Below are 12,474 nucleotides of genomic sequence, written 5' to 3'. Positions count from 1 at the left end.
AACTTCATGCACCCCAGATCTGGACACTAGAATTAGCATCAGGTTTAGTGTATATTTGATTACAAATCTTGAAACTGGATCCATAATTTGCAATCTGATCTATGGAGACAGATGTCTTCCAACACTGCCAGACATTCTTGATTATCTCTGTTTCTGTCACTGCAGCTTGGTCTCCCAGTCTGTCTAACTTCTGCTATTTCTATCCATTTGTCCAGTAGGTATAAATACATAACTACACACATAATTATATATTCTACATATTATGTAATGTAATATATATATGTGTGTATAATTATATATATATATATATATGTATATGTATACAACATACATATATACATGTTCTAACATGTATAATGAGAAATACTGGTGGAGCCTGACAGCAGGTGAAGCTGTCACAGTGCTATCTTTAATCCTTAAAGTTCTGACATACCTTTACAGGCATTTATTATCCTGTGCAATTTCAGAAGAATTAAGACTGAAGGTGACCTCTCTTCCTAAGCAACTTATATTATGCCTCTAGTTGAATTGCCACTGCGTGCAAAATCGAAAGCTTAAACAAATTTGTATGAGAAGCATACCTTTTCCATTCATACACTTGCAATTTGGTTGTATTTTGCAATGGAATATTGAACTATCAAGTTTGCTTCCTAGACAGGGTATTTTCAGATATTCTTGATAGCTATCACCATCACTCACAACTGCTAATACTTCAGTGCAAAATCGTATGCCTCCAATGACTAACAGCATGCATACCAAAGTCCAGGAACCTCTACCATAAACTGTCATCATCTGCATTGCCATACTGAATTTAACAATGGCTAGTAGCTATTCGCATTTGTCCGGTGCTGTCGGCACGTAACATACTCAACAACCTCCTGCAAGGAAGACACATTCAATCCACAATTCCAGTGGTCCTTTGAATAAGTACAACATAAACAGTGAGGATGTGAATAGCAGAATAAATGCATATACTCCTAAAGAAATTCTGTCAAGAAGAAAAGTCAAGTCCCTGCTCTACAGAGAAGGGATGCTTGTAAGCACATTTAGGAACTCACCAAGCAGAATTTTCAACATCTTAGTAACGTATTATAAAATGAAAAATTGACCTATTTTTGAGGGTACACAGACAGGATTCATGACTAGCCAACTATGAAAAAGAACACACACCAAAAAAACAATCTCTCTAAAAAGCTACCCATTCTCCTTTATTCCTTTTGCTTCTTAAAATAAGAATTCAAGTTCAAACATTCTCGCCTTGTCTAAAAAATACGTCGGCTTTGGTTACAACACTACCACAGCATTACAAGATTTAGACATGTTTCTATCTCTTAAACCACTGTATTCCAAACATGGACTATATAATTGGAATTTATATAATTTATTTTAGTAATTACTCCTAATTACTCTTCTGCAGTGTATTTTGAGGTATTATTTATGAAGAATCAGCCCATTTGAATTTGGCACCTTCCAAATTACACGGAAGCATTAACTACAATGCAACTATCTCCTTTTTAAACAATTGGAACACCTTTTCTTTCAAAGCAGCTTTGATTTTAATCTTTCATCATAAAGCCTGCCTTGCTTACATTCTTGGACTATCATAGCTACCTTACAGAAGGAGGGGAAGTAAATATTTGACTTTAAAAGCACAATAAATTTCCTTTGTCATAAAACATTTGCCTGTAAGACAGATATTTGTACAGTTATCAGTTGTTCTACAGGCTTAAATGTTTACTTCAGCTCTGCATCATATAACTTCATTTTCATCTCAGGTTTACAGAGTATATTACTCTTAGTCTAGAATCAGTGACAGAAGAAATCAAATCTGAAAAAGGGGTTTTCATCACCTTTCCATTCCTACAATGAAGCAGTTTACCTAACAGATACTTATACTAATTACATTCCCACAACATTTATACTGAAGACATACTGGGCAGCAGGTATCTTTCAAGGTCACAGTTTTACTATTCAAATGGTTTTGAGGAATGTTTCTGTAAAACAGATAAACCAAGCAGATTTGTAATACTTCTTTATAGGCAACAACTCATTTGGTCTTTTGATGGTACTCTTTTTTTTTTTATCAGTGTCATAAAACCTTTGCACATCTTCCAGTTTGCAGTGGTTGGCCCAACTTGTCCATCTTACTATTAAAATAAATGAAGGGGTACTCATAACTAAAATAGCAGTCTGTCAATCTCCTTATCACCAAAAAAAAAAGTACAAATATTTGTATTTCCAGAGAATTCCTATTTACTAAAAAAGGCATTTACCTGGCACAAATCAGACTTTAATAATCGAGCAAGCAAACGGGGTGCGTGTGTTCTTACATTAAAAAGAAGAATATTTCATAGACTTATAATTGTATTAGGTCTCCAATATATATATTAAAAAAAAAAAAAAACAAATAAAAAAAACTGTTGCTAGTTTTCCTTACAGTCTGCACAACGCTCTCACATTTAGGCTTTTTTGTTTTAAGCATACTTTTTATAATGTCAAATTCATCACACCTAGAAGAGGAGGCTCATATTTACAAGATATACCAACTTTATTAAGATGGTAGAAAGTAAAAGATGTAAGTACAAGTCTTGTGGACTTTAGGGTTAACAAGAAGGAAAAAAAAATTTTTTTTTTTTGTAAAGGCTTAATGTTGTGCCAAAAGACAGTAATATGCCTTCCATTCTCTTTTATAGAGATAAAAAAAAGACCAGAGAAAGCCTGAAAGAAAAACAATTGTTTTAGTTATCGAAATACCCACTCACAATAGACAGCACCATATACACAGGCAATACTTCTGGCAATACTTTTTTTGTTTTTAATACTACTATGTATAACAATTCCAAAATGGAAAGCCTTGGTAGAGTATCAAAAACTAACAAACAAACAACAAACCAAAAAAAAAAAAAAAAGACAACATTACCCCCCCCCCCACATGTGATCATAAGAAAAACTGTATCTCTTGAGAAATCACAGCTTATATGAGGAAAATCAGGACTTCATGTGAAATTTTGCATTATTATGTCAATACAGTAAACTTGCAAAAATTAAATTATATCTTCACTCCCATCTTGGTAATGTAATAAAATGTTTCTTCTTATTGCCAAAAAATGGTATATAAGCCCCAAGTGAAACATGATGAAACAATCTGAGCATTTTTATTGATCTTTCTGAAATCAGAGAACTATAAACAAACAAACCAAAATTGATGGAAATGTCTAGGCAGCTGAAGATTAGCTTTTCTACAAGTTTTCTACCACTCAAGGGAAGTTATAAGGAAAACAAATGAACAAAAACAATAATGAAAAAGCTATACTTTTACACCAAGAGAAATAACTTTCTAAACTTACCGTGGAGTTCTCTGACTCTTGTTATATAACCTTAATAAACTGTAATGCCAGGAAAATTACTAAACAGCTAATTACTGTCAAGGAAGCTCACTATTTTTGATATAGCTTTTAATATCTCAAAAAAAAAAAAGAAAAAAAAGAAAAAGGAGCTTGTGTACCTCCAACATTTATATCATACAACTTCTCATGCTGCTTCTGCAATAACATCATATTAAAAGTCATTGAGCCTATAAATTTTGCCAGGTAATTTGGGTTTTGGAAATTTTCTCTTGGGAACCTTGCAATCCGTATTACATCTGTAAAGAATCAAAGGAAATCTCCTCATAAGGAACAAAATTCAACAACACTAAATGATATTCCTTTATTATGAAGCCAGAAGGGAACACCGAGATTTCGGTCTGACAATTTAGCCCCCAAACAACGTGGGACATCAGATAAGTTCCCCTACTGTTCCTCTTCCCACTGCTCCTCACAAACCAATCTTGTTCTTGTTCAAACCAATTAACTCCGGAAATGCTTAATCAGTTCCTGTTTGACCAAATACATATTTCCCAGGGATCGAGAAGCAGGACCAAGATTTTTGACACTGCATGACACTTACTCCTACCTGTCATGATTGTCTTAGTTCTTTCTGAACTTTAAATGACCAACATTATCGGCAAACTCTGGTCACCCGCAGTGTAGAATACTGTAGACAGTAACCTAGCAGCAGTCACGATTGCCAAAAGGAAGAACTACAGTATCCCTTCCACACTTAAAGACACACACACACACAAAAAAAACCAAGCGAAGCCCTTTCATGTACTAATAACCAAAAGTGCGATCATAGGAATCATAAGAATCTTCTGAAATGCAAATACCACTACAACACTTATTTACCTCTATTTCACTGAACAAAGCTGTGGAAGTTACAGTCTTATTGAAAGGAAGTGAAGTACTCTAAAGATATGTTGTTTTTAAAGGCTGCACATACTGTATGCAAACATAAGCGGAATTTAAAATGTATTGACACTGGTTAGGTAAGCAGTTCACATTGCACTTCAGCTGTACTGGGTGTGCCACTGACCGACATGACTCCCAGTCACGGGAGTGGGCTTAACATCAAATAGCAAAATTTATCTGAAAAAATAAAATAAAATAAGTAATTTCCAAGCGTACATTTGCCATACTGAAAAACATAACAATTTTCCAAGCCACAATAAAAGAAATATTACTGTTCACATATGAAATATGCAGAGATGAGAAATTAATCTGTATGTGCAAAAGATCTCTGGCTGGCCACAAAGAGTTTGTTTTTGCTATGGAAAACATGGCGGGGTGGAGTCTGGCTGTTTGCTTAGCCTTAGGAAAAATTGGGTAGGTTCTTCCTATCCTCCTGAAGTTCGGACTATTTCTAACAGCTCACAAGAACTGCCCTACCCCTTAAAAAATGCAATACATGCTGCTAAATTCTGTGCTCTTATAAAATATGCATCAAACTTTGGATTTTAACATCATTCACTGTCAGAATATAAGCCCAGCAATTTATGTAGAATTAACTTTTCTTTTCCCTATTCTTCAACATGAAAAAGATGAAATCCTGTATTCACTCAAGCGAATGGAGGTTTTCCTACTGACTGCAATAGAGACCCACTACTCTTGCGCTCTCACTTGCTTCTCCAGGACTCATAAATGATGCCCTTATGCCACACTTCCATTCATATTTATTAACTGGACATGTTACCCTGTTCAGGCAGAAAACTCTTTACAGTTGAGCTCAGCTGACCCATCCTGACCTACATGTACCAGCTAAGTCTCACTAATGCTAACCTAGCTTATGCTGATGATGTTGTAGTGCAGTCCTTTACCTGGGGAGAAAACGAAGAGAAACAGTATTTGAAAAAGGAAGTTTATATAATCTGGTTGCATTTCTGTTCCTATAAAATAAAAATTAATAGTGTAATATTGGAGTTGAATTTCATATTAAAACAAGCTACAGAATTTTTCCTTTATAAAGCTAAACACGTGAAAGACCCAGTTTGTTTTATCCTTCACCTTTAACAGAAGTGTACCAATAGCTTCAGATGCCTGTCACAATAGTTTCAGACGGCAGTTCAAGAGTGCCACCTAAAGAGCAAGAGGAAAACTGCATGCCTGTGTATTTTAATCATGTGGTTGCTACATTAGCCGGCAAAGTTGTTTCTTGTCTCTTCACATATTCATCACAATGAATTGGTACCATGATTCTACAGAAAGAAGCAGTGTTTGATTAAGCTGCCCACCTTACTAATATCGATCTAATTCATCCTTGACATCGCGCATTATAATTGTAATTCTATCAAGCCTTACTACCTCTGTGTCAAACCTGGAATTACAACAATCTAGGCAAAAAATGGAAGATTTCACTTTATACATAAAACCCCACAAAATTAGGGAGTGAATAACACTTCAGGAGCTCATTTCTTACACCAAAGACTAGAATTTAACCAGGTCAAAACCAGTATGTAGGAATATTGAATATTTACCAAAAAAAAAAAAGTAAAACAAAACAAACAAAAAAGCATTGTCTCTCAACATTCTGAACATTTGAAAAACTGCACTTAAAACAGAACATTTGAAACACCATGCTCAGTCAATCAGATCATTAGCAGCTCACAAGGAAGAGCTATTTTCATTCTGACTTTAGGATACTGACTGTTAGTGTCTCGCTCCCTACTCTGATGTAATTTTATCACAGGTAAGTATAAATGCTGGAGGTATTTCAGTAGAACCCTAAACATTTCAAACCTCCCTTCCTCCCCCAATACTGAGGCTGAGAGGATTAAGGTCAAAATTGTCACTAGCAACCAAACTGAGACACCTAACTTTTCCATGTTGTTGGTACTCCTACATCTGCTTGCTTCAACATAACTCATGACAAATTTGTTCTCAGAAGTGAATACAGCATAGACAAAAGAAAGGGAAAGAATTATTAGGTCTCAGAATGCTTAGGAAAGGGACACATTAAATTGCCTTCTATCAATGAGAAGGCCGGTTAGTATAATGACCAAGAAATCACATGGACTGCTTAGCAAAGACGAGAACTTTTTTTTTTTTTTTTTTTTTTTTAAAGAACAGAGAAGTGAGAAGGACTGCAGGCAGAACACACTGATCACACACATACTTGTACTGGGTCTGACTGGGGTGTGGAGATAACTTTCCCTGCAGCAGCCCATACAGTGCTGTGCTCTGCATGTGTAGCTAGAACAGCATTGGTATCACACCAGTGTTATGTCTGTTGCTGAACAATACTGGCACCGCATCAGGACTCCCTCCAAGACCCCAAGAGCCAGCAGGCTGGGGGTGGGCAAGAGGTGGGGAGGGGACATCACCAGGGCAGCTGACCTAAACCAACCAAAGGGATATTCCATGCCATATGGTGTCACACACTCAGCAATAAAAGGTGGGAAAAGGGAAGGAGAGAGGGGGCTCTCGTTATGAAGACATCTGTCCTCCCAGACAACCGCTACACGTATTGAGGCCCTGCTTCCTGGGACATGGCCAAACACTGCTCATTGATGGGAAGTAGAAAATAATTTCTCTCTGTACTTCTGTGCAGCCTTCGCTTGTGTTTTTTTTTCCTTTTCCTTTTCCCTTTAATTAAATTATCCTTATCTTAGTGCACAAGGTTTTTGTTTTTTTTTCTTTCCAGCATACTTTCATCTCCCCCTCTTCTGAGGAGGAAGGGGGATGAGAGCAGTTGTGGTGGAGCTCAGCTGCCCAGAAAGGTAAAACCACCACAGTCTTTTTTGGCACCCAACGTGGGGCTCGAGGAATTTGAGATAAGGATGATAGTTCAGAGAACTAATGGGCAAAACATGGACTGGATGTTGTTTATGAATGTAATAGTTGTGAAGAATTTAAAAAAGTAATAATTGTGAAGAATGTGTTTTAGTAATGTGAATGGACGAGGGGTGGAGTTTGTGTAAATTGTCAACTTTGTGATGATGTTATGTCTCTTATGGTGTGGGGAATTTTTTCTTTTTTTATGCAAATGAACTTTGTGAAGACTGTGATGATCATCATGTAAGAGTATATTGTGATTATTCTTAAATATGCTTTTCACAGAGGTGAGGTGTGGAACGTATTGGGTTTACGTAGCAAGGTTTTGGTAGTGGGGTGGCTGCAGGGGTGGCCTCTATGAAGCTGCCCCATGTTAGATAAGGGGCATTTTCAGCTGGCTCTAAAGGGACCCACCGCTGGCCAGACCCAAGCCAATAAGCAATGCTGGTTGGGCCTCTGTGAGAGCAGATTTAAGAAAGAGGAAAAAAAAACTGCTGCGCAACAGCAGCTGGGAGAGTGAGGAGTGAGAACCAGCCCTGCAGACCCCAAGGTCAGTGCAGAAGGAGGGCAGGAGGTGCTCCAGGCATGCAGCAGCAGTTCCCCTGCAGCCTGTGGAGAGGCCCCTGCTGGAGCAGGCTGTCCCCCTGCAGCCCATGGGTCCCACAGGGAGCAGATCTCCACGCTGCAGCCCGTGGAGGAGCCCCCGGTGGAGCAGGTGGATGTGGCCTGGAGGAGGCTGCGGCCCATGGAGAGCCCCCGCAGGAGCAGGCCCCGGGCCGGAGCTGCAGCCTGTGGAGAGGAGCCCACGCAGGAGCAGGGGGTCTGGGGGGAGCTGCCGCCTGTGGGGGACCCATGCTGGAGCAGTTTGCTCCTGGGGGATGGAACCCGTGGTACGGAGCCATGTGGGAGCAGTTCTGGAAGAGCTGCTGCTTATGGGCAGCCCCCACAGGATCAGTTTGGGAAGGACGGCATCCCGTGGGAGGGACCCCACATGGAGCAGGGGCAGAGAGTGACTGTGAAGGAGCAGTGGAGATGAAGCATCAGGGACTGACCTCAGCCCCCATGCCCCTGCACTGCTTGGAGGGAGGAGGTAGAAGAGGGTGGATGAGAGGAAGTTGGTTTTATTTTTTGTTTGTTTGGTCTTGTTTCTCACTGCTCTAGCTTGTTAGTAATAGGTAATAAATGTCTTTAATCTCCCTACGCTGAGTCTGTTTTGCCTGTCACGATACTTGTTGAGTGATCTCCCCATCCTCACCTCACCTCTCGAGCCCTTTTCCTGTCTTTTCTCCCCCTTCTCCTTGAGGAGGGAGAGTGAGAAAGTGGTTGTGGAGAAGTTCAGCTACCTAGCTGAGTAAAACCACCACACTACCTCACACTGATCTGAATCACTTTTACTCAATTTTACTATTCTGAATGGAAGATACAGGAAAAGACAGCAGCAAGAAGAGAAAAGCAAAAGTTTGATGCAAGGCAAAGAAAACCAAAGGTCTCATAATACAGGGCAAAATAAAAACCCTTTTCCATTTCCAATGTGTTTCTTCATTTAACACTGAGAATAACATTCCTCTTTGATTTCAAAGGCTTTCATCCTGACCTCTCAGTGTCTTCCCTTCGTTTTCCACAGTTCTGATGTTCAATAAATGTCAATTTAATGTTCACCATGCCCTGTCCCCTCTGCCAAGGCTGCTGTTCAAAACTCTTTCTACGATTAGGAAGGCCACCTTGCATAAGCTTGCTGTAAGGGTATGAACAAGGACAGTGTTTGCTCCTTTATGGGTATCTAGTCGAGGAGCTTTTCCAATACAACAAGGGATAATAAGAAAGGGAGGCAGTGATGGGAAGCAAGTCTGGTGAGTCACATTAATTTAGTAGAGCAGGTGAGAATGTAGGAATGTTTATTCCAGCAAGGTTATCTGATGGAGGACTTCTAAGCTGGTAGACAATCACAAGAAACAAACCTCTCAGTCAAACTACTTGGTGGGCTAACAAGCTACAGGAAGGATGTAGGAAGGATGAACCTTGTAGCTGGTGAGATTGTGAACCACAGGGCCCCAGATTGGGGTGATGCATGAAACTGTAGAGCTCTGCAAACCCGTAAGGGATGTATAGGGAGAAGGACAAACTGGAAGAACAAAAGGGGAATACATAGAAAAGAGTATAAAAGGGCTGGCTGGCTGCATGTAAAACAGGGCCAGTCACGCTTGTCTGGCCAAGCCCTGCAACTGAACAGAGCAGTCTGTCCTATTTTCTCATCATTAAATCTTTTCTTAACTCTCTGTATTCACACTCTTTCCTGTGTGTGTGCTGCAATGCAGGCCAGGGATCTGGGCAGGGATGTTGGGTGTACAGAGGGGCCAAACTGGTACTCAAAGAATCAATAAATGCGTGTGTTTGTGAACCCTGACAGCGCTGCATGTGTGCCTGTACTAGTAACTTCCCTTCAGTATGAACCAGAGAGGAGGAAGGGATCTTGGCTGCCTACGTCTGTTTTACATGAGCCTTGTTGAAGGCAGCCCTCGGCTGGGCAGCCTGCGTGACCAGCCTTGTCAGAGTCCTGTCTCTGTGTGTGCCTGGGATATGAGCTCAGCTTTACTGCTGGTTGAACCTGAAATGTGGAAAGCTGCAGCTGTACTCCAACACAGCCAGGGCAGAGATCTCAGGTCCCTGCAGGTGACAGGAGAAGCAGTCCTGGGCCAGAGCAGCTGGAGGAGGCAGCCACTGCCTTCCCTTTTTACCTCACTTAATGTTTGCCTTTTAGTAAAACCATGTCATGGTTAGGACACTTTACTTAGCTTATTAGGACACTGGAGAAAAAACACTCAGACACTCACTCCATCAGGTCTGTGCCTCAACGACACAGTATGAGTGGGCAGAGCAAGGAAGAACAGAACTGTGTCCTCATGCTACATGGTGTTAGGATTGAAGGATAAGAGCTGTAATTTGTACTTGTGCATAACTCGTAAGACTTGAGAGTGATAAATGAAAAATCACAAATTTTATGCAATAAATAAAGCTGTTCAGCCCCATGAGTTATTTCAGAATGTCTTTTCTTCCTCACAAACTTAAGCTGCTGTTTTTCTCCATCTTATATGGAGTTCATCCAAATTGATAGTCATACTTTACAGGAAGAAATCATCTTCAATCACCGATGATACAACTGCAAACAGTTTCTTCTTTTATTTTTATGTTTTCTCTCACTGCTTCTTGTGGCTGCTCAATGCTCTTCAAAACTTCTTGAAGCCAAGAAAACTTTACAGAAAACCCTTGGTATCACCAGCACGTGAAGAGAGGTGATCCTTCCACTCTACTCAGCATTGATGAGTACCTGTAGTACTGTCCGTCCTGTCCCATCCCGTACCTGCCCCAGTACAAGAGAGGCCTACACACAGCGCAATAAGTCCAGCAGAGGGCTACCAAGATAATCAAGGGACTTGAGCGTTTCTCTTTTGCGGAGAGGCTGAGAACTGTTCAGCCTGCAGAGGAGGCTCAGGGAGGATCTCACTGCCTATAAATACCTAAATGGAAGGTGCAAAGAAGACAGAACCAGTCTCTTTTCAGTGGTGCCTAGAGCCAGGGCAAGAGGCAATGGGCATAACCTGCAACACAGAAGGTTTCATCGCACTATCACGAAGCATGTCTTTACTGTGCAGGTGATGGAGCCCTGGCATAGGCTGCCCAGAGAGGTTGTTCAGTCTCCTTCCTTGGAGATCTTCAACAGCTGCCTGGACATGGTCCTGGGCAGCCTGCTCTGGGTGTCCCTGCTTGGGCATAGGAGTTGGACCAGATGGCCTCCAGAGGTCCCTTCCAACCTCAACCATTCTGTGATTCTGTTGCACTACTTTTTTTTTTTTCATTACATACATTTCTTCTTTGAGAGAGTGTGCACTGAATATACTCCTAACAAATATCAGTAACAGCCTTAAACACGTTACCCGCAATTACCAGCCTTAAACCCGCAATTTCAGGGAACTCTAGTAATGTACATCTACCATTTCTTGTTGGTGTTGTAGAGCACGGGATTCTATTGCCTTACTTCTGCTCATTCATTCGTTGCCTCTTATGTATTTTAAGGGGCAGGTAGGAGTGAAGGTGTGCATCCTTTTGTGTTAAGAGGAAAGATCCTGTCACAATTGGCTTGTGGTCCACGGCAGAGGCCTCTTATTTTATTTTCATGAAATGAGAGAAGTGGTAGTTTAGTAGTATGCCTGGTAGTTTTCTCCTTTTCTCTTTAAGTCCTTCCACTTTTACAAAGAAAAAAAAATACAGGACTCCAACCATTTTTGTCTGTTCTATAACTTCCTAATTTCATATCTAGTTTTATCACTTTACCTCCTTTGCTGTTATTTTAACATTACAAAATGCAACTTTGCCTTCTCCAACATTCCTTAAATATTAACTGCATTTACAAATACAGGATGAATTCAAAGCAATGCACTTCTGAAGCTTGCAGAAAACAGAAAGAACACACAACCCACAGACACTTCTAGAACTAGCACAACGTAAGTATAAAATAAGCTATAAGTGGGAACTTACCCTGCTTGTGGGTTCACCATTCCCAGTGAGTTTTTATGAGCTGGTGATAATGTCTGAATTTTGCTCCCACTGGACCCAGACGAAGACAATGCTTTACCTGAAGAGGCACCTTACAGTTGAAAGTAATAAGGGAAATATAAGAAAGCATAAGATTCTGTTATTGGAATGATACAGCTAACAATATATTTATTGTAAAATTCAAAACAAGAGTTTTAGAAATATTATACATTATATACATATAATAAATACATCTTGTATTAAAAAATATCAAGATACTAGCACAAAACAAGTATGCTTGCAAAAGTGTATAGCAAATATGCAATTGAGAAAAAATATTCTAATAATTGGATCTGTTTCTTCAGAAAGAAAAAGGAAAGAAGTCTAGAATCAGTAAATGTACATACAGAACCCTATTGTTATCTGAAAAAAGAATAAGTCTGCAAAATATTTTTATAAATTTATGATTATATTCAGCATACAAATTAGTAGAGAATGCAGCAACAGAAAAATCTGATGTAAAAACATCAGAATTAGATATAATCATACATTACTTCACAGAATGATTTCGCAGGTTCAAATCAGAAAATTCCTTATTTGACCAGATATATAAAACAAGAGCCCTACATGCTTAAGAGTCTTGTTGGATAGGGGCCAATCTGCAGCCATTCCATTTGTTTATTTTGCAAACAAATACTTGCAGTTCAACAATAAATTTGGATGGGGCTTTGGGCAACCTGGTATAGTGGGAAATGTCCCTGTCCATGGCATGGGAGTTGGAACTAGACGATCTTTA

General features: G+C 39.7%; 1 protein-coding gene across 2 annotated transcripts in view; it reads right to left on the bottom strand.

Annotated features, from left to right (window-relative positions):
• Window positions 1-12,474, bottom strand: part of ZC2HC1A (zinc finger C2HC-type containing 1A) — a 43,814-nt gene that overhangs the window by 9,260 nt on the left and 22,080 nt on the right. For both annotated transcript variants that reach the window (XM_035546196.2, XM_035546197.2), the window contains one exon: window positions 11,682-11,790. In XM_035546196.2, coding sequence (XP_035402089.2) covers window positions 11,682-11,790 — 109 coding nt within the window. The remainder of the gene's footprint in view (window positions 1-11,681; window positions 11,791-12,474) is intronic.

The sequence above is a fragment of the Cygnus atratus genome, chromosome 2, assembly GCF_013377495.2.
Source record: "Cygnus atratus isolate AKBS03 ecotype Queensland, Australia chromosome 2, CAtr_DNAZoo_HiC_assembly, whole genome shotgun sequence".
NCBI lineage: Eukaryota > Metazoa > Chordata > Aves > Anseriformes > Anatidae > Cygnus > Cygnus atratus.
The sequence above is the reverse complement of the archived record's forward strand: the minus strand, read 5'-3'. Positions and strand labels throughout refer to the sequence as shown.